This window comes from Scatophagus argus, chromosome 10, assembly GCF_020382885.2.
Source record: "Scatophagus argus isolate fScaArg1 chromosome 10, fScaArg1.pri, whole genome shotgun sequence".
Classification (NCBI taxonomy): Eukaryota; Metazoa; Chordata; class Actinopteri; family Scatophagidae; genus Scatophagus; species Scatophagus argus.
The window spans coordinates 22425069-22452237 of NC_058502.1; the positions used below are offsets into that span (position 1 = coordinate 22425069).

General features: G+C 41.7%; 1 protein-coding gene across 1 annotated transcript; it reads left to right on the forward strand.

Moving 5' to 3' along the window:
* Positions 1-4046: 4046 nt before the first annotated feature.
* On the forward strand, positions 4047-6903 carry lbx1a (ladybird homeobox 1a). Its single transcript, XM_046402153.1, has 2 exons — positions 4047-4988; positions 5807-6903. The coding sequence occupies exons 1-2, from the start codon at positions 4661-4663 to the stop codon at positions 6337-6339; spliced, it is 861 nt and encodes a 286-aa protein (XP_046258109.1). The 5' UTR covers positions 4047-4660; the 3' UTR covers positions 6340-6903.
* Positions 6904-27169: the final 20266 nt, after the last annotated feature.

Sequence of the window (27169 nt, forward strand, 5' to 3'; positions counted from 1 at the left end):
AGGACAGAACCTTGGGGAACTCTGGGCCTAAGTGAGTATGGAGGATGCGTCATTGACACGAACAAATTGAGATCGATCTGATAAATAGAACTGAAACCTGCTTAATGCAGTTCCTTTAATGCCAGTTAGGTGTTCCAATCTGTGTAATAAGATGTAATGGTCAATGCAGTTAAAGGAATTAATTTTTGTATTTGATTACTAAGTAATCTCTTCTTGTTTTGCTTGAATCCTTTGTTCCTTTCTTTTTATTTTACTTGCTGCTAGGAGTTGAGGATTTGTCCACAGTGAGTTTTGGACAGTGAGTGGAGGAGGTAAGTTTTTATGTTTCTTTATATTTAAAGCCATTTTCCCTTTTTGCAGAGGAGATGGGATTGTATACTATTTAAAAAAATGAAAGAGTAAAAAAAAGTGGTAAAGACAGTGTATATGGAATACACTGGGACTGAAGTTGGTTCTTATTTTTTGTTAAATGCTGATTGTATTGCCCAGGGGTTACCTTTTTACCCTTTTGCTTTATGAAAATGAGCATCTGTCATGAAGGTTAGCAATGCTTGTTTGGTTAACTGTTGCATCTCAGATGTTTTTGAAGAATGTGATTTTAAAATGTAATGGTTTCAAATGGCTCTTTATACACAATATTGTTTTTGGAAAGATTAAATTGTGCTTAATTTTGACTTGACGATTTTGGAACTAGGAAAGCTTTCAAAGAGCAAGATGGTTGGTGCACTCACACGCTGGTGAGGCAGCGCAGCCAGCACTCACCCAACCAAGTGAAGAGGGACATGTTTCTAGGAAACATTTTGGAAGTGCAGATATGAGCACACCGCTGATCGTAGGTGGCGTCCTGGTAAAAACATTCCCCCACATTCATATACTCTAGTTGGTACTTGTGGAGACCAGGTTCGCCAAGATGAAACTCGACTGCAAAACCCAGCTGCCATACATGGTCTGTCAAAGATTGGGTTGGATAGAGTTGAGTCCCAGTCTGGATCTATTAGGGGATCCTGCCATGTCAAGTTTCCTACTTATCAGAAGGGGAATATAGATCAACCTTATGTTCTCTCTCTCGGGATTGGTGGTGCTCAGGATTCCTTTTTTTGGAAGGGTCTGATGTCTGATGACACTGCTGGGTCAGAACAGCTTTTATCCTGGCAATTTGAGATTGTGTCCAACCTTAGTAATATGGGTCACAGTGACACCTCAACTGTCATCTGTCATATCATCTGTAAAGTTGCGAGTGAGGCAAGAATTGTGAGTCTTCCATCAGTCTCTGTATCAATGAATAATGTCATCTGACATTGTTTCAATGTGGCTGTTTAATTTGTGTTATACAGATACAAGATATTTTTCAATATTTTTTTCAAGATTCATTTTTTGAAAAAGATATTTTAAAGATCAAATTTTGTGTTTATTATTCTTACCAGAACGCACCATGGTGAAGGACTGAGTCACTGCTACTGGTCAGCTTCTCTCTCTTGTACATGTATTTTTTGTATACTTAAGTGTAATACTGTCATAGTGCACCATAACTGTACTTTTTGTCTTTTTTTCTTCTGGAGGGGGGGGGGGGGGTAGAATATTCTTAGTTTGTGATATCCAGTTTCCATTAAGCCATCTAAATTTTAAAAAGCTGTTTTTGTAAATATATATATATATATATATGTATATGTATGTATATTTGTCCATGTCAGTGTTTCAAGGTGTTTTTTGTAGAGACCTTTGTTCACATAAAGACATAATCAGTATGAAATTCCTAAATTTCAACATGCTCTGTCAAAATCTGCTATACAAATCTTCTAAACTATAGGTTAATGACACGTGCAGTGCAGTGTGATCAGCTATATCACTCTTTGAAATTAGTTATATTGGAGAAAAGAGTATGTTGCTCAGACTTGCAGCCCTCTCTTGTGAGCTGCACACAGAGCTGTTTACTTTGTCCAGCACCAGCCGATGCTCATCATCACTGTGTTTTGATTGGAACAGAATTTTTAGTATTTTTTTAAGTTTTCTTGTACATTCTAAAATTGTATATTATAGTGACCTCAGTATCATCGAAAACAACCTAAACAAACATGTAAAATACAGTTAAAACAACCAGGGATCAGTTGGACCAGAACACAGATCCATATAAAATGTGTACAGGACCTCATCATATCATTATATTCAAATGCTGTCTTGTTATCTCTTATTCTTCCAGAACTGTTTTTGGGTTTGAACTGATGACATTTTAGAAGCTTTCTACAGAGAATTATTCATTACTTCTGTTTGGAACACCAGAGACTCCAGCTGTAAAACCAAATCAAATACAGTGGAATTACATCTGTTGCATATCTGTGATTAGTGTTGACAGAACCTTTAATACAGCACTGCTTAACATGTTATTCACATAACAACAGGTTATTAGTCCTCTCTGGGGTCTAACTCACCCCAAACATTAGTAATGTCACTTTACACAGTAACTGTACATTTCATTGTCTGTGAATGGCTTTTGACAAATAAGAGGAATGCATATTTGTTAATGCATAGCTCATGTGGCACAAGAAACACTACATTTTTCCTTTTTTGGTGTAAATAAATGCTTTATGGCAAATCCTGTGTTTTTTCACAGTCATCAAATGTACAAGTCCAGTTTCAGTTTGTGTCAAAGGGAAGGGTTGCCACTTTAGTACATACTGGCACAAAAGCAGCTTTGCCTAGAATCTAAATTATTATTTTTAATCTCTGAACTCATCTACATCTTTGCTCAAATAGTCTCCTGTTCTAAAAATGTCAAATTTTGTGACTCAGTTTTTTTCAGTTGCTACTGATCCACAAATGTGAAAAGTTCAGACATTGTAGGGAGACAGACATGGGAAAACTGAGCCCGTTTCTTTTTATAGATTTATGCAGCTCTTTAATGTTAGCAGCGTCAGTGGGGGCCTGAAAAGCCGCCGGGGTGCATATTTACAAGAGAACAGCTAGTGGACACACTTCCCAAAGATGAAATTAAAACCTACATAGAAATGTGAATGTTTCTCCATTTGGGAGCGGGTATCAGATGAAGGCATCACATCCATCAGCATGGATGTTGAGTTCACTGATGGAGAATGAAAGGGGCTAGAGTGCAGGCGGGAGGCCCGCTCTGAAAAGATCCAAGACAAGCCGTATAATCAAATGTCACAGCATGACCAAAGCAGGAGTAAATTACAAAATAAAACTGTCCGAGGACTTTGTCAGAGCTCCAAAAGGCTGTGACTGCAGATGGCCTCCCTAAGACCCCTAATCACTAATCCATCTTTTTTATGGGCTGCTTCTAAATGTTGAGCTGTGGGGAGACTAATGGATAAACTCTGTCTATCTATCTATCTATCTATATTAAAAAGTCACCAGTGAGAACTGAATTGTATAACTTCAAACTAACTCATCATTTGCTTGTTTATATTTTGTACAAAGTGTGTATACACCACACGTGCATGTTTGGTCAGGGCTGTATCATCAGTTTGAGCCCACGTCAGTTTTGATCATATGATTTCATAAAGTGGAACATTTTCTTCAAAAAGCATCGGAATATGTTTATTCTGTATTGTTTCATAATGAGAGTAGAACAGAATGCTTACTGGCTTTTTTTTTTAGTGTTACTAATAGAAAGACAGAATATGAAGCCGTTGTTGCGGATCTTTCTTTTCAGAAAGCTAAAACAAATTGTGTGCTAATATGTGTGTCCTGGTGACCAGCAGCTGGAGGTTGTCGGCCCTCTGTCCTCTGTCCTGTGTCTGTGTGGAGCTGCGCTCCGGGGAGCCCGGCTCTTTGCTCCTGAGTTATAACACGGTGCTGGAGGCCGGGGAGGAGTGTGTGTGTGTGTGTGCGTGTGTGTGTGTGTGTGTTCAGGCCAAGCAGGGTGATGCCCTACTCTGTCACTCTGCCTGTCTCTTTCAAGTGTTACCACGCTGATATATGGCGTTCTCTTTTCCCCAACACGGTGCGCTCTCTCATTTTGCGCACTTTTTGTTGTTGTTCAGTGAGCAACTTGATGGGAGTTTATCATCTGTTTTTCCGGGTGGAGCTGGCCTGAAGATTGACGCAGAGCGAATTTATCTTAATTGGCCCGAGCTCGGCTACACTGTGTGTACTTATGAGGATAGTATCACGCTGCGGGAAGCGTTTGCTTTTTGGGACAAATTGTCCAATTTTACAGAGGATGCGTTAAGTGGGCCTGCTCCTTCTAATTGAACTCCTCCTCTCCACCGTGCCCTCTAATTACCGCTCCCCCTTATCTCACTGCATCACACACTCTGAGAGAGGGAGAGGGAGAAAGAGAGAGAGAGAGTGGGGGAGAGGAGTTATTGACTATTGACTGCCTTCCATTCAGCAATAACTTGTTACTGGTGGTCAGTCGCTGCTGCTTTTGTTGCATCACCGTCCACCGGACGGGTTTGTCTCGCGCCTCATGCGTCACCCTGGAAAGTGGCTCGGAGACGTGATGTGACTGGAAGACAGAAGTGTCCCAGCAGCCTATACAGCTCAGTGGCCAACATGCGGCCGGAAATACACCTGTGATCCGAGCTGTGGATTATCTTTTCTGCCCTGTTTCATCTGTGTGTACAGTTTTACTGCAGTTTGTCTCCGTTTTGAATCGCTCTTGTCTAAATCACCACAGTCAAGTGTGACCTGCTGCACTGCCATGGCTTCTAAGGAGGACTCGAAATGCCCAGTGGTGCTGGAGGAGCGGAGGCGCAGTCCACTAGATCATCTTCCGCCACCGGCCAATGCCAACAAGCCGCTGACGCCTTTCAGTATCGAGGATATCCTCAGCAAGCCGTCCGTGAGAAGGAGCTACTCCCTGAGCGGAGCGGCACGCCACATCTCTTCCGCAGACAAGCTGCCCTCGGCGGGTCACAGCCTGTCCGCTCGGGCGCTGCTCAGTCAAACGTCCCCGCTGTGCGCGCTGGAGGAGCTGGCCAGCAAAACCTTCAAGGGCCTGGAGGTCAGCGTCCTGCAAGCTGCCGAGGGTAAAACACTGCTTTTATGAAGTTCATTGTCTTGTTTTGATGGTAATTAGAGAGAGAAACGTGCGCATAATTATTCAGAATGTTATCTGTTATTCGTGTTTCTAAAATAATTCTGCAATGTGTTTAGTGTAAAAGAGAAAAAACATTATTATTGACATATATTATTTTCCTAAGTGCATTTGCATTCAATTTATTATTTAGTGAAAGACGTGTAGCATTAGTGCATTCTGACTAAAAATTGTCAAGTGTTCGATTATATCCTAACAATCCTACAATTACATACAAATAAAATAACATCAACAAACACACACACACACACATACGTATAACATAAATATAACATAAATCCATTTTGATTTGTTTTATGCACAGAGATAGTATTTTTAGAGGTCTTTTTCGTTGCTAATATTTGGTTGAGCACCATCCAATAACATGATCAATTCCATATATCGAATCAGTTTAATTTATTTTAAATAAATAACACATACCAAGCAGGAAGGTGGCCAAGATTTTATTATTGGGAAGAATACAAAAAAAAATCAGGCAGCATTCAGAATACTGAGTATAGTAAAGAATGTGTTTTTATGAGTTAAATCTTCTAGCTCATCACACCGATGAGGCTAAAACACCTCGTCCTATAGGCCTGCATCAGCTGCTCTGCTTCGGCAGAGTTTTACTGCAGTCTCGCTGAAGTTTGTGGTAGCTCACCATTGGCTCTTTTGGACGCAGGTGCATTAAAGGCTTACAGAGCCGAACTTGATCGTGTTTTGATTTTATTTTTAGACCTTGAACAGAACTAATTTATTCCTTTCTGTTAGGCCGAGACGGCCTGGCTCTTTTCGGCCAGAGGAACACTCCGAAGAAGCGACGGAAGTCCCGCACGGCGTTTACAAACCACCAGATCTACGAGCTGGAGAAGCGCTTCCTGTACCAAAAGTACCTGAGCCCGGCAAACCGGGACCAAATCGCCCAGCAGCTCGGACTGACCAACGCACAGGTCATCACTTGGTTTCAGAATCGGCGGGCCAAGCTCAAGCGGGACCTGGAGGAGATGAAAGCGGACGTGGAGTCTGCTAAGGCCGTGGGCTCCGTGGCCTTTGAGAAGCTCTCCAAGCTGGCCGAGCTGGAGAAATGCTCGGCCGGAGGATTGGAAAGGCCTCCGATATCAGCGTCAGGTCACGGCGAGCCCGACCCGGTTTCCTCCAAGTCCCACCACGACACCACCGAGAGCATCGACTCCAGCGGGCCTCACACGTCACCTCCTTCACCTGGATCGTCGTGGTACACAGACCGGCTCAGCGTTAAGTGTTGTTCGGAGGAGGAAGAAGAAGAGATTGATGTGGATGACTAAAGCAGGGGGCCGGATGTGCTTACAGGGAGGGACTCTGGCTCGACGAGGATTTTGTCCTTTCAGCCGGGACATGAAGCGATGCGCTCAGTCTATCCACAAACAACAGATGCGGTTTGAGTAGCCAAAGGCCCACTGCTTTCTGCTGGTGAACGCGCTCGCGCCCAGAACACGCGCGACACGCGGCAGAGACATTCAAACGTGCAGGTGCACACCCAAGCGCACGCGACTCGGTTGGTTATTCTTATTCTGAAATATACCAATGTTTCGTTTTGTTTTATTTTGAAATTGGTCAAACGGCATCTACAAATCACTTTAAAGCTCGGGTCGTCGGTTTTCACCTTTTGATAATATGGATGATTATGAAATGATAATCACGCAGAGAATGTGTAGCTAAAGCTTGTGATAGATAACGATTTAATATATTTAAAATCCTTTGGAAAGTGCCTTTGGAATATACAGAACGCATAAAGTGTACAAATTGTAATTTAACACTGTAATATATGCAATGTAAAATAAAATCTTTTCAGCCTTTTGCATATTTCTATAAATGATCTTTGATGGGATACAGCGAATCGGAAGGTTTCAGTGAATTTATTTTTGAAATCATATTTCTTTGAACGTCAGTTCCTGTGGCTGGAGGTTTCTCGTGGTCCTTGTCTATCAAATCCACGTACAACTGCAGCTTGTCCTCTGACCCCCCCTCGGTGTGTTTTCACTTTTCTCTGTGTTTCTCACAGACCTGAGGTGTGTGTGTGTGTGTGTGTGTGTGTCAGAGCAAGGTTTTGGTTAATGGAGAAATGGTTATGGTTTGGGTAAGTCATCAGGAAATTGATGCAAATCCATGGAATGTACCCAAAAATGATGGGAACATGACTGTGTGTGTGTGTGAACAGATTTTTGTCCACACACACACTCACACACACACAGAGCGCACAATACGGAGACAGGAGTTTGTGGCTGCCACGGGTCTCAGCGCACAAAGGCGCCCAGAGGAGTGTTTCAGAGAGACCATATGGTTTCAAGATTCTCGTTTCATTTACGAGTCACTTAGATGGATTGACTTAACCCGTCTTTTCAACAGTGTAACCTCCTTTTGTGGCACATAATGCAGACGTGCTCTCTGCTCTAAAACACGGCCATCAATGTAAATGTAACTCAGTGGGCCGCTCGGAGCCTTGTGTCGGCGCGGGAGGGCGGAAATAATTGACTTGAAGATGACAAAGCTCTCACTTCATCTGCTCTTCATCAGCTGTCTGCGTCATTTTGCGTATTCAGTCTGTATTGTAGTTCCAAAAAATACAACTATTGCGTATATTGCAAAAATACTTTTACTTTAGGAATGTTAGAAACCTTATATCCGCAATTTTCGTTGACGTCTGTTTATTAAAAAATCATATACATACATATATGGTTTGATGAAAATAAATCTTTATCATTGCTCATTAATATGGAGAATTTCCAAACTGTTTTACATTTTTTTTAATATGTCATGTTCTCTTTCCACGAAACAGCTCATGCTGTACTTTGTAATAACGAGCCGTTACCAGACTCTGCAAACGCATTCATATAAACCGTCAGCATTGTTTTAAAATAAGAAAAGAAATTGTAAATAAAATGCAGTTGAGATGCTGTAGGAAATGCACTCGTTCAGTTCAGACAGGGAGACGGACATGTGTTTCATTTCTGTATATTTAAACTACTGCCGTGTACAAAAACCTTAAGTATGCTTATAGTACGGGCCCTATGCGCTGGGTATTGTATGAGTGTTCTAGCTTTTCATTGGTAAACATAGACCACACTGCTGAAAAACACTGGTGGGGGAGGATTTGGGTCAAACGCTGCACACACACTCTCCCTCTCTTTCCCTCTCTCTCTCTCACACACACACACACACGCACGCACACACACACGCGCACACACAAGGAGAGAGAGAGAAAGAGAGAAATAGGGGAAGAATCATTTATTCAATCGGCTGGAAAATTGAAGTTTGATGCATGGCCCCCTGCTTAAACAACTGGACCTGACACACACACACACACACACACACACACACACACACACACCCTTCTTCCCCCTCTTCTTCTAAACGACTGGCTGCAGCATCTGGGACCTGCCAACACAATGACAAATATATTTCTATACAAACCAAATATTTCTATCATACGTCAAATGCATTTAAAGCAAGTATTATTATTATTGCTATTATTACTATTGTAATCTACTACAACTACTACATTCTGTCCGGTCATCATTATTCTCTTCATCATTGCCATCATCAATTTCTTCCTTCAGAATAAATGAAGAACGAGTTACAGTAGAGTGCTGTGTACTGCACTGCACTGCACAGTACTGTGTTGTTTGTACTGTACTGTTGCTATTGCTACTGTGCTGAGTGTGTGAGACTGAGGGGCAGTGTGTGTTAAACAGGCATCTGCACTCTGTGTTCCTGTGAGTCAGGATGGAGCTGGCGAAATGAGCTGCCTCTGCCGCAGGGCACAGCTTGATTGATCACTAAATAGGGTGGATTTGAAAGTTTTAGTTATAACGTTCCTGTAGAGCCCCTTAACACTTCAAACTTCAATTTTACGGGCTATTGAACTAAGCGTGTCCCTGACAAAATTGATATATGTATTAATTTACTTTAACCAGTGATTAATTACTATCCACAAAGAGAAATTATCCTCTTTCTCCCTCCCCCCTCTGAATTTGCATATTAATCAAATTCTAGTTGATAATTCAGATGGATAAATTGATTTAGCAGTGCTGGAAGGCATAACTCTCTCTCTCTCTCTCTCTCTCTCTGTGTTTCCTCACACACAAACACAGTCTCTTTCCCTCCCTCCCTGGGGTCTGAGCTCTCCCTCTCCCTGGCAGCTAAGCTGCTTGTCGAGTGTATTAAAAGCAGAGATGCAGAACAAGCTCGGCAGGCTATTTGGTGAAAACAGAAATTGCATGTCCACTTTTATGATGTGTTCATGCTGAGCAGGCTCTTCTTAATGTGGCCTGTCAGAGCATCCTGGGATTTACAGAGGGTGTGTGTGTGTGTAGGAGCGTGTTGATTACGCCTGCGTGTGTATATTATGGTCTTTTGGGGGTCACCTGTGTGTCACATATGCAAACAGACACAGGATTTAAAGACAAGTAAACCAATCTAAGCTCTGGGTTCACTTTTTATCAGGGTTTGTACATGCATTTTTAGTCTTCATATTAGCTATATAATGTACATATTGAGACATTTGATCTTTCGTTATAAGCTAGCCAGTATCAAAGTTGCCACGCACATTTTCATGCACATTACCTAGCCGGAGAAAGTCCACGCAGGCACAGGGAGAACATGCAAACTCTGCACAGAAGGGCCAGAACCCTCTGAGGCGACAGTGCTAAGAGTCTTGTGTGAAGTTGTTATAGCCAAATGTTTTATGACAAATGGAGCAGCAGCTGACAGAGCGCTCACCATGGCATTGTTGCTGCAGCTGTCATTTGTAGCAGTGTCTATTTCATCTTAAACCTCAATACAGATTTGCACCTTGTGTAAATACTGCTAGTATCTGTTTTGTTCTGTTCTGTTTTGTTCTGGCAGCTTAGCTGACTTGTTTTGTGTATGTGTACAACTGCTCTGTGTGCCCTTGAATTGCCCCCTGGGAGTAAATAAAGTTTTTAGAGTTGAATTGAATAGAACTGAATTGAATGTGCTGCAGATGTGAAAGTTTACAGTCATTTATGTGCTGATGATTACAATTATATACACTATATATATATATATATATATATATATATATATATACAGACACAAACACACACACACCTTAAGATAGGCAACCTTAACTTTTGTAGTACCACAGATGGGAGTCTGGATGTTAAACCCAGACTCTGGTGTCAACATCCTAAACTAATTTGTTGCCTCTGGAAATAATATATGGAGACATTGCATTTTTTTCCTCACAATATCAATAAGAAAACAATTTAGTAACATATAATGTAATTTGTAGGAGGTCATTTTTGGGACATAGGTTGGAAGAGAGGTTTCCTTAGCTGCTTTTTTATAAACATGTGGATAATGATAAATATTTCGATATTATTTCTTCACTTTTTTCGATTTTTCTGTCACTGGTAAGCAAGGCCATTAATGTTACAAATCCTCTCCAGCAGTTTAACTACTCCCAAGGAACTTCTCAGAGGGATCAAATTCCTCACCCTTGTGAGGATAATGTGATTATTGTACAATAAAGCCTGTTAAATATCATAGGAGAACAAATATTGTAGCTAAACCTCAGAGTTTTAACAGTATAGAATGTTGCATTGTTACTTTGCTCTTATATTTTTTTCCTTTGAACATTTTTTGTATGGTTTGCATGCTAATTTTGTAACTTAACATTAATAATAATTAATTAACCATAATTTGTAGTAGGTTATCACTTTCACCTAATTTGGTCTGGGAGTTTTCATGCCATATGTTCACTGTTGTGGTGTTATTCTGAAGTGGAACTCTGTTATATCCTCCCCTTTGCAGCTCATATTTCATAGATGATAAGAAAATGGCTGAATGAGTGGCTAAACTGCTGTCTGCCGCTTCAAACCTGCAGTGACAGTGGACTTTCTCACTTCAGTGCTCCACTCTCTCATGCCCAGGGAACCAGGCAGCACTGAGGTGATATGTCAAGCTGTTCTTGTAGTGACACCTTGTGGTTGATGTATCATATTACATTCAGACTGTAAATTCCACTCACATTCAAAGATCAGATCAAGTAGTTCATCTTAATCCTAAATTGGAGTTAGGAGGATGCACTCAGCAGTGGGGTTGAGGTGGTTGGTTCATGCCTTTGAGACATGAGAGCTGAGTTTAGAAAGCCTGTGGGTAGCTGGTAACGTGCACACACACACACACACACACACACACGCACACACACACACGCACTGATGACAGAGGCCATTTTAGCAGGACCTCTCTCTTATACAAGATACAAGATAGGTTCATTTGTCACACACACAATCATACACAGTACAATGTGCAGTGAAATTCTTTATGTCCCTGCTACCAACAAATAGGTAAGTAAAATTTAAATATTGTAAAATAGAACACTTATAAAAAATAATAAAATCTCTCTGTCTGTCTGATTGTCTCTTTTACTTTCTCTTTATCTCTCTGTCTCACACTTGACCATTATAGATGGTTTACAAAGTTTAGAGAACCTGAGTATTGTATATTATAATGATAATGGGGAGAAGCATAGCAAGCAAGATTATTTTATACAGCGCCATTCAGACACAAAGCAATTCAAAATGCTTTGCAGGGGCATAGACATATAGTCAAAATGAGATATCAAGACATATTTGTAATTGCATTTAATACATAGAATTCTTTGAAGATTAAAACACAATAAAAACAAAAGCAAGCAAATAAATCTGATTACTGATTAGAAAAGCAGGCCTAGTTTTGTATCTAATTTCAATCATTCAAAAAGTTCATGTGCTCCTCTGGTTACTCCTTGTGCTGTTTGCTGCTTACGTGCTCACGTTGTATTTTGTTTCGACCTGACAGTGTGTCAGTTTTTATGTTAATTTACTTGAGAAATTGCTTTCTGTGTCTTTCTACAGTGTAGTCTTTTGCAATGTAGCGGGACGTGTTGCCATGTCTCTACATTTTGTTTTTGCAGTTGAGTTGAAATAGTTCTCTGGGTAGCCATGTCGTGGTCACTTTACTTAGCTCATGTCTTTTTCAATTTCTGGTTCCTCATAATGTCCAAATAATCTGCTACTTGCTATAGTGCAGTGATAAATAGCAAGGATGAATACTTTGGAGTTTTTAGTAAAAGTCCAGCTGATGATGTGGTTTTTCTTTACTTTAGCCAGGCTCATGTTTTGGCCTCTCATTCTCATTTTGTTTTTGGATTTTTTTTCCTCCTTTCTTTGCCCTTCACCCTTTCTCTCTCTCATTTTTTCATTAAATCTCCTGAAACTGATGGTGGTCATTGACTACAACTATCTGCTTGAATTTTGAAATATGAGTGCTGTACTATGATGAACCACAAGGGGGAGTGTGCTCCCTGTGTGTGTACTGTAATTTGAAAGAAGAAGTGTAAGGTCGTTTTTCACTTAAACCTATGACGTTTAAGTCCATGTAAAGTTTTCTCCAGTTAAAAGCTCAAGTTGTTGTAGAAAGAGCAACTTTGAAAATTTACAAGTGCAATGACTGTGGTGTTACTAAAAATGCTCTTGTTAAAGTGAGCCAGTGTGTGGTGAATGCATAACAAAAATTATATGCTTTAATGGCAGTGACACATTGTGAAAAGAGGATACCCCCCACACTAAGCTCCAATAATTTCACTTTATCACCAACCTTTCCAACACACTTATGTCTCAAGCCAGGTTTCTTCAAGTTGAACGCTGGGTCCAAACTTATCTCCTATCCTTTGAGATGACAGCTTTGTAAAGGCCAAAGTCAGCTCCAGTCAGGGTTCCCACGGCAGATCTCCAGGGAAAGTTTTGAAGCGAAAGTACGAATAGTAGGTATTTTCATATTATGTTCCACAAGGCAATAATATATAAAACAGTTTTTTTTCTACACTACCTGGAAAGTGCAGTAATAATAAAGAAATATAGACCTCCTTGAAATCCTTCTGTCAACTTACAGAAGACATGAAGGCCAAAAGATATAGGCTATAATAGGATAAATAGAATTTAATTTTTTTTAAACTTGTGGTGTCAAGTTAAGGAATAAAAAGAAATCCGTCACACTTGTGATTCAAATACCAACTGTCTTCATGTGCAATACCAAATGTGTAAATCAATATTAAATACTAAAAAAGTTCTCTTTATATTACTTAATTTATCGCACAACTGCAGATAGGATTGAATGCTAAAAAATTGGGTTGATCTTGATATAAACACAGTGGGTCAGTTTGATTCCTAGTAGGTGTTAAAGTGCACATTAAAGTGTTGCATTAAAGTATGCTTAGCTTTTTAGTAAAAACTGCCTCTTGCTCCAACACGAGCACATACAGGTGGGCGCTCATCACAAGGCTTCACTGAAATGCAAAAACCTGCAGAGCTAATGCCACGAAAATGTATGTGTGTGCTGCATTTCATTTTTCATCTTGTTAAATTATTCATATTGACGTATAGCCTTTGACAACAAATAGTATGTTTCTATGATTATGGTAATGTGAAATAAAGGCTGCATAAAGGCTGTCATCGCATTCATTTATTATGTATTTTCTGGTGAGAAACCTGAAAGAATCACTGTTTCTTTCACTATGCAAAATTAGGTAAAATTATTTGCTTAATAATTGGTTTTAAACATTACATAATTGATTTAGAGTAGGAAATTACTGTGCTGTAACTGCTGCAATAATCTGTAATAATTCAAACCAACCTATTAGCACCACTACCAGTGCTACTACTACTTATTTTCCTACTTTTACTCAAGGTTTTGGTTGAGTAATGCTTTCTTATAAAGCTACAGTGATAGCTTGTAGCACTCTTTTAGTTAAGCTTTGTCCACTGTGTTTTTATCTTTGTTACAGTTTTACAAATGGTGTCCAGTGAAGCCCTTCAAACTTGGATACTGCCATGAGTGCTTACTCAGATAATATTTAGTTCACAGTTTAGGCTATATAAGCAACCGCATGTTGAGGGCAGTAGATGTGTCCGACAAGAACTTTAAATACAACCTAAGATGGGGCCCACACAGAAAAAACATCGCTCCATAGTGCTTCTAATGGTCAGAAACTCTACAGGTAAGGTTAAAATCAGAGCTTTTCCATATGAACATCATTAACCATGAATAGTTTCCATGCACAGTGGAACATTTTCCCATTTTTGGCATAAAGCATTGATTAACCCAACTCACATTGAAAGATGACCTAATAAACCAGATGGGAACACTACAAATAAGGCCCAGAAAGCCAGGTTTTCGTCATGTGAGCTGCCCTGATTAAAACCTAAAACCCCAGGCAGAGGTAATGAGTATCCCAGTGGTTATCAGCTTTGTTAGCCCAGGCGTTCTACTTTGGGCTGTGTGCATTCCAGTAAAAAGGGGCATTTGGTATGTCATTTGACTCTTCCAGTACCAACATTTAATAAATATAAACAGATTTTTAGCAATTTCTTTTGAAGAACTGGGAGGGTCCCATGTTTTGTGTTTTTGCTGTACAGCACACTTGTCCAGCAGCAGACTAGATGTATGTACTGCTCTTACACCTTAAGTGGTGTTTATATGGAGTACTTGTGTATAGATGCTGTGCTGTAAACTGAGCTCAGTCTGCAGTCAGATTTACTCTGCTTTAATCCAAACTATCCAGTCTGAGTCAGAGACGGTATTTACTCACACTGTAACCCGTAACCATGGAAGTATGGCAAGGAGGGGGTGGGGGCATGGAGTCTGTGTGTGTTTGGGAAGAGGAGATGCTTTTTTTTTTTGCTTTTTTTGCTCACGTGTATGAAGTTGTCGTGTGTGTGTTGGTGTATATGTGTGTGTGTGTTTGCGTGTGTGTGTGTGTGGGTGGGGGGGGGGTATACCTGTGCTCTGTCTCAATATGTCAGCTGTTCTGACACTGAGATCTATCTTGCAGCAGTGGGCAGGAGAGGGGAATGAGAGGACAGTAATTAAACCTCTTGGTGGATGATGTGCGCGTGTATGTGTGTGTGTGCGTTTGTGTGTGCACACGTGCATGTGTTTTTCAGTCCATATGAATGTGTATACTTCTATGTCTCCATTTGTGTGCATGTGTGTACTCACAAACATACATTCCACCACAGGCTGCATGTAAGGTTTGTGTGTCTATATGTGCGTGTGTGTGTGTGTCCGGATATGTGTGCAAATTTGCTTTTGTTTGTTTGAGTGTGAAGGAGTTATAGCTAGAAATGTGAGTGTGTGTATCCATGCATATTTGTATGCATTTGAAAGCATTAGCAGAAGACTCTATGTGTGTGTGTAATGTGTATCCCAGCATATATGTATTCACATGTGTGCACAACATAGTGTGTGTGTATGCTAGTATGTCTATGGGTGCCAGAGCATGACAACTGTAGTCTCCCAGCATATGTGTGTGTGTGTGTGTGTGTGTGTGTGTGTGACATTTTTATTGCCAGCGGCTGGAAGCAATAACTCGTCTACAAGGCCAGACGTGGGTGACAAAATGGCGTCTTAATTTCCTTCAGGGAGCAGTGACTCTCTCCATCAACTCCACATCAGTACTAAACTCAATCACCCAACAGGCCGAGCGTCAGACCCAGGCCACGCTTCACATTTCCATTAGCCTAATGTTTATTTACAGCTGCAAACCCCAAGCAGCTTTTACATTATTGCGCACAGATTCCATTTCATCCCATATGACAATAATGAAGTCAGGAGCAGGTTAAGTTGAGGAGTGGAGCAGTGTTTGCTGGAAGCCATGTCAAGAGGCTGAGTGTTTGAATTTGTTTAGGTTCCATTCAGGCTTAGGACGAGTTGTTCCTGGCTCCAGACAGAGGATCAGAACTGCAGTGCAGATCTAAAACAAATGTGTAACAAGTTAAGTGCTAAGATGTGGAGATTCACAATTAAACTAAAACACTTAGCTAAGATTACAGAAATGGTTACAAAAATATCTGACAGACAGATGTGCTGCACATGATATGATACTGTTACTGGATGTAAATTGTGGGATGTGTAAGAAATTCTTGGCTCATCTTGTTTTCTACCTCTTATCCAGGTCTGGGTTGAGGGGGCAACAATCTCAGCAGGGAAGCCCAGACTGTCCTCTCCCCGGCTACTTCGAACAGATCGTCTGGTCGTCACTAAGGTGTTCCCAGGCCAAGCAAGAGACATGGTCCCTTCATCGTCCTGAGTCTGCCCCAGGGCCTCTTCCCAGATGGCCATGCCCAAAACAACTCCGCAGGGAGACATGCAGTTGGCATCCAAACCAGATGCCCGAACCACTGCAATTAGCTCCTGTTGACGGGGAGGAGTAGTGGCTCTGCTTTGAGCTCCTCCTAGATGTCTGAGGTCCTTGCTCTATCTCTAAGGCTGAGCCCAGCCACCCTGTGAAGGAAACTCATTTTGGCATGGTCTTGTTCTTGCAGTCAATACCGACAGCTCATGACCATAGGTGATGGTTGGAACGTAGACTGACTGATAAATTGAGAGCCTCGCCTTTTGGCTCAGCTCTCTCCTCACCACAACACATGTATAGCGTCCACATCACAGCAGACGTTGCCCCAGTCCACCTGAGTCCTCTGGCTCTCTTTCCACCAGGGAATATGGGAATTAAGGAGATCCTCAAAGTAATCCTTCCACAGTCCGACTATATCCTCAGTTTAGGTCAGTAGCTCCCCATCCCCACTGTAAAGAGTGTGAATGAAGTGCCACTTCCGCATCCCAAGTCGAACGGTTTGCCAGAATTTAATCGAGGCCAAAGGAAAGTCTTTCTCCCTGGCCTCACTGAACTCCTCCCACTGGTAGCTATCAGCTGCTTCAGGAGTCCCACAAGCCAACCATGCCGTATAGGATTCCTTCTGCAGTTTGTTGGCACCCTTCACCCTTTGTGTCCACCAGCAGTTTTGGGGATTGCAGCAGCAAATAGCAGCAGCAAACTTCTGACTGCAGCTCTGAGCAGACACCTCGGCAACGGCGGCGCAGAACATGGCCCATTCGGATTCCATGTTCCCCAAACCCCCCGCAGAATGCAGTCGAAGCTCTGCCTTAGGTGGGAGTTGAAGACCAACCTGACAGGGTCCTCAGACAGACGATTCCAGCAAACCCTCACTGTTTGTTTAGGTCTGCTCGGTCTATCCAGCATCCTTCCCCAGTTGATCAGTTGACAGCTCTGCTCCTTTTTCACTCAAGTGTCCAGAACATGCAGCTGTAGATCAGCTGATTCAACTATCTGGCTGTCCTGGTGCTTTATGCACTCATGGACACCCTTATTTTTGAACATAGTGTTCATGGACAAACTGTGACTAACACAGACATCCAAGAACTGAACACCATTCGCGTTCAGATAAGGCAGGCTGTTCCTCCCAATCACCCCTCTAGGTCGCACTCCACTCCACTCCAAGGCATTGTCCACATGACTATAGAAGTACCCCAGCAAAATGATGGAATCCCCAGGAATGGCATCTTCCACCACCCGTCCCAAGGATTCCAAAACGAGTGGGTACTCTGAATTGCTGCCTGGTGCATATGCACAAACAACAGTGAGGACCAGTTCCCCTACGCAGAGTTGCAGGGAAGCAACCTTTTTGTTCACTGAGGTAAACTCCAACATGCAGACAGAGAGCCCTGGGGCTCGAAGTAACCCCACACCTGCCCTCCACCTCTCAGACTCAACTCCAGAAAAAAGAAGAGTTCAGCCCCTTTCAAGAAGGTTGGTTCCAGAGCAGAGTAGATATAGCCAGTATCACTCAACCTCACACACAAGCTCAGACTCCTTACCCACCAGAGAATTTACATTCCACATTCCAAAAACTAGCTTCAACAACTGGGGATTGGTACCTGCCTTTGTCTACCACCCAAACCACACTGCACCAGACCCCTCTGACTCCCCTTGTGGGTGGTGGGCCCACTAGAGGACTGACCCATATCCCTGCCTCGGGCTGAGCCCTGCTGGGCCTCATGGGCGAAGGCCCAGCCACTAGCCACTCGATGACAGGCCCCTTCCCCAGGCCTGGCTGTGTTGCAGTAACCCTCCGAGCAAGGTACCTGTCCTTGTTTTTCCACTTCATAGTGGTCTTCTTGAACCATGCTTTGTCTGGCCCCTCCCCCAGGACCAGTTTGCCTTTGGAGACCCTACTAGGGGTGGACATTCTTATTTATTCTTATTTATTACTTACTTACTTCTTACTTATTCTAGTCTAAATAGTTGTGAGGCTTCTGAATGCCAACTGCCAGTTGTCAACAGATAAGATATGATACCCCAGTGTGTTTTTTTTACCCTCACTGTAGATACAGTGTAGACTTCTTAATTCAGAGGGTTACCAGAAACGTGGGTACAACTACAACTGAAAATAATGAAAAATCATCAGTGTATGTCTGATGTACAAAAGCCACGTATAGTTTATGCAGGCTTAGGTCTTCTCATGGATAACCTATAAAATGCAGATAATTTTTACAATAAATATGTAATCAGTGAAACCATATCATATCAAAAGTGGATAACACTGATGGGACCAGATTGTCACTAGAAAGACAATGTCTGCTTTATATAGTGCCATAACCTGATTTGTGAATACCAGTCCACACACACACACAGACACGGACCTCAGCTCCCACCCCTACCTTGCTTCCACCTGGTTCATCAGCAGTGCTTATGTGTGTGTGCGTGCGTGTGTGTGTGTGTGTGCATGTGCATGTAAGTGTGCTGGCTCTAGGTGGGCGGCTGTGTGTTGCCGTGGCCAGCTTTGAGAGGGTAATCCATCTCCATCACTTAAATGATTATCCCCATTAATCTGCTGTAAAGTAATAAAGTAAACACCATTCCCTCCTGCTCCCCTCCTCTTCCTCCTCCCTCTCCTCCTCCTCCTCCGCCTCTGCTCTGGATGGAGGTTCATTAAGTCTTTAGTACATTAATACGTCTTCATGTCCCCCTACCGTTCCTATCACCTGGTGCTCGGGGCCCCAAGAGGCCCTCGTCTCTCTTTCTCTCTTTCTTTGTGTATGAAAAGGGAAGAGGAGAATGAAGCTGCTGCTGTCTATGTGTGTGTGTGTGTGTGTGTGTGAGAGACAGAGAGAGAGAGAGAGAGAGAGAGAGAGAGAACTGTGTGTGGAACAGTCTCCTACGTGTCTGAGTGTGTAGTGACATGAGAGAGAAAGAGTTGTGCGTGTGTCTTTGTAAGAGTGTCACTGAGTTGAGGTGATGAGCTCCGTGGATTTAATTTTGCAGTGCGGGACTCAGATGGCCCCGGCGGTTGCCACGGTAATTTGCCTGATCAGGTTAGAGAATCATTGCTGTTGGTGATCAATCATCCAGGTTGTCACAGCGACTTGGGGCCTGTTCAGCATGGAGTCGCTTGTAATTGGTGCTAGATTGATGTGGCTATGTTTCCCTAGCATGTCAAACAAAAGTTTGGTCAATTAAAGGTTGTTAATATTACAACTCTTCCTATACACACACAGGCAAGCAACCGTGAGTGTGTGTGCTTAATAGGAACATAGACACTCTAGGCAGTGTTTTGCAGTGCTGTCCCTGGGTGGGAAGAAGACAATGACAGGACAAGAGAAAGCTGCTGGGGTGGAATCAGGAAGTGAAAGAAGTGTGCTGTGTGTGTGTGTGTGTGCGTCTGAGTGTGTATGTGTGCTTGCGTTTGTGTTTCTGTGTTTGTGTGTGTGAGAGAGAGAGGGAGAGTGATGGGGCCGTAAGGCAGAAGGAGGTCTGGTCTATTTTAAACTCTGACAATGTTTATGTTGTTGAGTGTTGCCGTGTTGCCTGTACTTATTACAGACTCAAACATATCATAATTCTATCAAACACTCACACACACACACACACATATACACACAGTTGGAGGCATGGAGTTCTACATTAATCATGAAAGGTTAGTACTGTGTGATAACTTCACCGTAGTCATTAGTCTTTATCACAAATCATGTGACACAGTTGTAATATAGTGATGCCATATATTCTGTGTATCTACATGCATAGTAGCCATGGTGTGTATCAGTTCTACATCATATACTAATACTGTTGAGGACACCGAGATCCCCACTCTCTCCTGCAACTCAGTAGACAGTGTTTCCAACCCACAACAGGTTGTGGAAGGTTACCTTACCAGGAGCACATCTCCCATGGACATGGGGTATGGAAACTCCCTCTTACACTTTATGAGTCTACAAAGGTGAAATTACATAACCTATCTGGCCTGGAAACACCCTGAGGAACCGAAGGATGCAGAGAGGCAGGATCTCCGGGTGACCTTGCATAACCTGCTACCACAACCCTGCAAACCTTATTACAGCACTGCGCTTAATTTCAACTTAAAAAAAAAAAAACTTCTATGTTCACTGTTTTGTTCAGTTGTTGAGTTGTGAGACAATGATTTTTTTTTAATAATTTGGGCTTTTAAGTAAATATTTTTCCAATGTGAACCTGACTACTTGTGAGTAGACTGACACAGTGAGTGGTGCACACAGTTGGCTCAGGAACATCTCTGATAGCTCCAGTTTGTGCACCAGTGGATACATTATGCTGGGCTAAGGGAAGCTAGTGAGGGATCATGTTGTTATCAGTGTATTATGATTTCTACTTGTATGCCCTGTGTGCCTTGTATGTTCCTGAGCTTGACATAATGAAGGTATTGCTGAATGAATTGCTGAATGAATTGCTGAATCTTACTGACAAAAGCTGTAAGAATTTATGTTTGTGTGTGCGTATATGTGTGTTTTGGGGACTCTTGTGTGCAATTGTGGCATTCTGTAACCATTATAAAGAATATAACTACTACTTATTGCATTGTTTTCCCAAAATACTGCTCATTCTGTAGTGTTCAAACCGAGCATTAAATGACTCTTTATTTCATTTATCACTTTCAGTGCGATAGTTGATGTACAACAGCTATCAATTAATAAAAGACAAGCACCTATACTATACAGAGATACATAAGAGTACATATACCCTTTATTTCAAATCTCTACGTAAATTTTCATGCTGCTTCATGTGCTGCTTATGAACTTTTCTGCATGGGATGGTCACATGGCTAAGTTTATTGCTACAACCTCAAAGTAGACTTGCCTAGCTAACTAAATCTTTAGTGTGTTCAGCTTCATATGCCCAGTTTGCATTTTCAAATTCATTGGGCACAGCAGAAGTTATCTCTGGTCTTTTTATTAAAAATGTCACACAATGATAAACTTTATTTTAAAGATATAACATCTTGGGTACACAATGAGATCACTGTGACTCAGTGTATGGAGTCTGCATGCAAAACTGCAATGCACTGCCCTGTATGATTGGTGGAGTCTATGCAGTCTATTGCAGAGTCTATACAAGTTCCACCAATAATGATAATTTATAAAATGTCCTATAGGCGCCAATTAATCAAAACTGATAAGTTGGTTGACTTCTAGTGTTGTGTATAAGAGGGTGGAAGAAAATGTGTGTTTGACTGAGAGAATGTATGTGTTTTCCATTTGTTTGATGAGGAGGAGGAAACTAAGATCCATGTTCATGTCCATCTCATTCCTCATGTTTTCATCCAACCATGAAAGAAGACCTTTTGATTCTCTCTGAAGCCTTCTTGGCAGTCTACAGATTGCAAGTGGGCTGAGACTAATGAGTGACTTCTGGTATTTGTGGAAACTCTGCTGCATCTTGAATTTTTTGATGCCAGTTGAGGAAGCACAAAAAAAATACACATTTTCTCCATTCAGTTTTTAAAATCATGGCTTTAAAGTAGGGTAGATATCATAGGCAATTGTAACAGACACAAATGGAACACACTCAGTTCAAAGACTGGAGGTAGTATGACTATGACTATGAGAGATTACAATTAAAATTGTCGGAATATTTGTGTCTTTACCAAGATTATGAGAAAAATAATAGTCAACGAAAGAGCAGAAGGGATCATGTTACAAGTCCAAATACTTGAAGGGGCACATCATCTGTGTATGTGTGTTTGAGTGCGTGTATGAGAGAGACACAGAAAAATCAGAATGAAATGAATTTGAATTATGAATTAAATCTCAAACAAAAGCACTCATGTTTTTCCTTCCAAAACTTGAATGCTGTATCCTGTAATGCTGTATCTGAACCCTTTACCTGAAAACTACACATGGATCTACACCTGTGTGTCCTCACTTTTCCTTGCCCCTTTCCTTTTATCCCAATGAGAGTTTGTAACTTCACCTGTTCAATAAATCCTTGCACCTAATACAGAATCACACAGTCTCCCAATCAGCTGAATACTTATTCATGGGTAAACATCTTCTCTATTTCATGTTAGGGATTCCCAAACTTGTTATTTTTTCATGGTTCTGGTTTCAATAATGTGAAGATTTGCTTTTTGTAATTCTTCATGTATTTTAAATAATTTTGAGGTTTAACGAAAATAATCATTAGATATACAAAATACAAACTTTCAAAATGAGCTCCATGTCTCCACCTTTTTTCTGCATTGAATAATTTTATTGTTAATACCTTTTCCTGATTACACTTTTATTTCACTTTTAAATACTTTTATTTAACTAACCTTCTCGGCGCAAAACTTTCACATAGCAGAATATTTTTACAGTGTGGATCTTCCTCCACACTCAAAATTTCTGGTCAGTACAATAGTGATGTCTGTCACAGACCCATAAAGGCATACATAGGCTGTGCTTTTGGAACATACTTTCCAGGTTAAGGTCAAGGGTTAGAAGCTATCATAACTCGTGCACGAGTGTGTTTCTCCAGCTTCCTGGAGCTGGTCGGAAGCTCTTGACTGCATGCCTCTCAGGCCTGTCACACTCACATAAAATTATGCACTGGAAAGCCCAGAGTTCACACACTTTGTTAGCCTAACTCAGTTTTTCCCAAACTTTTTACAGTCCCACACCCCTTCAGACATTCAGCTTCCAGCTACTCATCCTCCCCCACCCACCCATATGATTTTTTGTCATGTTTGTAAACCACCCCCCAAAATGCACTCACACTTACTGTAGTGTCCATATAAAATCCACCTGAAATTGTGAAATACTCAAAATAAAAGATGGTTGTGCTTAAATAGTTTTTTACACACAGTCTTTGCCTGGAAAAACTAGACTAGAAAGTACATGTTGTTCCACCAAACTGGAAGAATCTTTTTTTTTTGGCAAGTGGAGGAGGGCACTACACAATGCCAGGGCAGCCTGTTACTCAGCATTAACAGAGGAAAATAAGAACAACCCCAGGTGTCTTTTCAGCACTGTAGTCAGGTTAAGGACCATAGCTCTACTGAGCCCTGTGTATATAATATTGTTGTTACTATTATCATTATTTTCTCACTCCCCCTCTCTTTCTCTCGCTCTCTCCCAATCAGTCAATGCAGTTGGCTGCCCATCTAGAGCCGGGGTCTGCTCCAGGGTTTCTGCCTGCTAAAAGGCACGTTTTTCCTCGCCACTGTCACCAGGTGTTTGCTTATGGGAAAATGTTGGGTTTCTGTGTATTAAAGACTATGTTATCTATCAAAAAATTAGATTTTTACGAGTGTTGTGTTGCACTCCTATCTCATACCTTTTCAACTGCTGGAGATGGAGATAATTTGACTGCCCTGCTCAGTTAAATGAAAATCTGTTGCTGGTTGTTTTGTCTATCTTTTTGAATTTGCATCTGAAGACATTATACATTCAACATGTGTGAAACATTTTGACTGTGTTTGATCACCAAGCATCATTGAAGTAAACAGTGAGTCTGATACCCATCATCCTACTGGTGTCTCTTGGCAACTTTCTCATTAGACTCAATGATTTTTCATGCTCTTTTAGTGAGTTTATTAATAAAAAAGACTAGTGCCGTATCTCCTCTGCCAACAATACCAGGCAAAGTAACTAAAGGAACGAAAAATCTACAAGGAACCAAAAATCACTCTGAATGCAGAGGAGAAACAATCTACTAAATAAATCTAAGAAGGAACTAAAAATCACTCCTACAGATGAAAAAGAAAACAAATGAGCAAATCCTATCGCTATACTATGAATAAATCCTAATCTATGAAGCTTACAACACGAAATCACTCTGGTGCAGAGGCAAAAGAAAGGAAAGAAGGTCAAGGCAAAAATCGAGGCTGTGGCAATAACAAGGCTGGAGTGACCGTACATGGAAGAAACACACTGGCACAAGACAAGGGAAACGCAGACTATTTGAACGCATGGAGGTAATGGGGAACAGGTGGACACAATCAGGTAATCGGGGAGACAATCAGACTGGAGACACATGAGGAAGGGCAAGTGACCTGAAACGGGAGGAGAGTTACTTATCAAAATAAAACAGGAAATCACGAGACATAAACCCAAAACAAGACAAGACATCACAGTGGTGTGACAGAGAGAGAGAGAGAGAGAGAGAGAGAGAGAGAGAGAGAGAGAGAGAGGAAGAGGGGGGTGTGGGGTGAAAGAAGGAGCACACAAGCAGAGATGAGTAGCAGCAGCAATAATACCAGAAGTATTGGAACTACAGATAATGATAATGATGAAGTATACAAGATAACAACAGCCTGCTAAATCATGCAGTGTTGTAATGATGTTGGCTATAGATCACATGTCAATTTTGTGAGATCATAATGGAGAAATGCTGCTTAGCAGGTTGGCAAAGATGAAGATGCCCCTTTGATAAATGTTGACTGTGGATACAGTTCATTTATGAATCGGGGGTTGGACCCTCCTATGTCAGCCAGTCTCTTACTGACTCTCTAAGTCAGTGGAAGAAGGGGCATAACACAGCACAAGTAAGCCCAGTATCTGATGAGGCAGCAAAATTATTTGTATCAGGATTTGTATTTGAGTAAAAATGGAAAAAGGTGTAACAAGTCTGTTTTTGTTTTTGCATTAAAAGCAGCTAAGAAGAGTTGCAGAGATAGGATGTGGCTGTGTTGTTGATGTGGTACTTGTTTTATAAAACATTATACTGTATGAGCTGTTAAAATATCAGCTCCACACCTACTATCCATCCACTGAATGCTTCTTTTTTCATGATGAAAACCTCTGCCCACCGAGAGAGCAGCTCGGTAACTATGTGGTTGTTGGAGGCCATTGTTATGTCTAACTCCAGCCTGTTTACTGGTTTGTTGTTCCTCTCAGGTCCTCATTGGCCTCTGATCTGGGCGGCTTGTTTTAGGCCAAGACAATCCATTAAGCCAATTAGAGCTGACCTCTGGCATCTGAAACACGAGAGAGCGAGACACAGGAAAAATATATGCTTTCACACCACTCAACAACACACACACACATGCACACATGCACACACACACACACTTTCAACTCTCACCTTTTAATCTGTTTGTGTCTTCTGTTCGTCTCTGCCTGCTAAACAGTCACCAAGCTGTGAGTCTTAACATTGGTGTCTAACTCACTGACACACACAAACACAGAGATATACACACACTAAGAGATTAGATTTGTAAAATGTTGAACTGGGTACAGTGTGAAATGCTGATCATTGCAGCTCTCTATTGACCATGGATGGAACTGTTAAACTGAAATCCATAGAAACCACAATCTTGAAAGACAATGAAAAACAACAGTGACTGCTGGACTTGAGTTTGTCAGTATGATTGCAACTTAATGAAGTGACAGAGCAGGCCTTGGCTGCACTCAGACAGGTCTGTTAAATGGCTTGAGAGGAGAGGACAGGACAGGACAGGAGAGGCTGTAGGAATGAGAGGACATGCATTGAGAGTAATGGGGGCAGAAGGGAAGAAGAAAGGGGAAAAGCCAATTCAACATGGACGAGGAGGAGGCCCTGGATCGGTCACTGCAGCTCTTTGACGCCACACCTCGATCTGGACTTAAGCATGTCATTAAGGCAGCAACACACACCCCTGGGGCTACACAGGCACCAGCCAGTCTGTTTTTTGAAGTGTGTGTGTGTGTGTGTGTGTGGGTCTACTGAACCCATACATTGTAGTGTGTTTGTGCATGTGGGCACAGTAAAAATGTCTAATATGTCTTCATTCTGCGTGATTTGATGTATTTTCCTGTGTGTATGTGAATCCAGGCAGCACTTCTGGAATGAATCAAACACAGTTTCTGTTATCCTAAAACTAATCTGCATTGTGTTTAATTTGCTCAGCAGAACATTTAGTACATTTCTGTCAGAACAGTTTCACTGTACTGCTTTCAGTATGACTCTGTGGTCTGGAGGGCTGATGGATATAATCTAATAGTAATACTTTTTATGAACTCTACATCTATAACCCATTATGGGGGCTTTCCTAGTGTATTATAATGCATTCATAATGCTTTATGACCACATTCATAAACGCATTCTGCCTGTCTGTATGGCCAGATGTCTCTGGAAGCATTCATCTGATCTTCTTCACACTTGGCATGTGCATTATTGGGGACCAAGTACGTGCAATGTTGAATTTGGTACAAGTTGGACATGCAACACAATCAATCACCACTCATCCAGCAGGGCAGCAGGAAGCGCACACTTGACCCACAAAACCACGAAACAGGACAGAGACGCCCACAGTGCACAGAAAGGATGGTGGGGGCTGCTGGGGCCTCAGGGTGCTGACAGGGGCTACTGTTCCAGCAGACATCATCCACCTGTTGGGTGTGTGTGTGAGGGGTGGGGTTTGGGGAGGTAAGAGTTTCTTCTGTTAAATGACAAATTTATTCAAGGTTTCATTTGGTCTCCTGTCACTGTAACTTCTGAGACAGAGTCAGACAGTAAGGAGGAAAGTAAGCTTAATGTGAATTAAACTTTAATCATTACATCATCTGTGAATATTTTGCCTGAGTCACATCAGATAGCTTTTCATCAACAATGGTGGCTGTTTAACAATGAGGAAAACAACTCCCATGATTCCACGCAACTTGCATTTTGTTTACAATTTGGGTATTATTTTGTAGTTTTCCTACACTCTGTTGACTCTGAGCAAAATTTTGCCCATCATTTGCAACAGCTTGATTCATGATGTTAGGGTGGGGACAGACAGATCTCTTCAAATGTTAGCCAAGTCCAGTGGCCTAGAGGTTGGAGAAGCGGCTTGTGATCGGAGGGTCACCGGTTCGATTCCCCCACCGGACGGGCAAGAAAAATTTGGGTGTGGTGGAGTGATTAATGTGATAAAATGCTCCCCCCTCTTCATTAGCCGGCTGATGTGCCCTTGAGCAAGGCACTTAATCCCCCAATATGCTCCCCGGGCGCTTGATGCTGCCCACTGCTTCTGTGTGTGT

Excerpts from the sequence above, each read along its gene's own strand:
- lbx1a (XM_046402153.1), top strand. The coding sequence starts at position 4,661 with ATGGCTTCTAAGGAGGACTCGAAATGCCCAGTGGTGCTGGAGGAGCGG. Across the intron at positions 4,989-5,806 it reads CGTCCTGCAAGCTGCCGAGG|GCCGAGACGGCCTGGCTCTT; the intron begins GTAAAACACTGC and ends CCTTTCTGTTAG.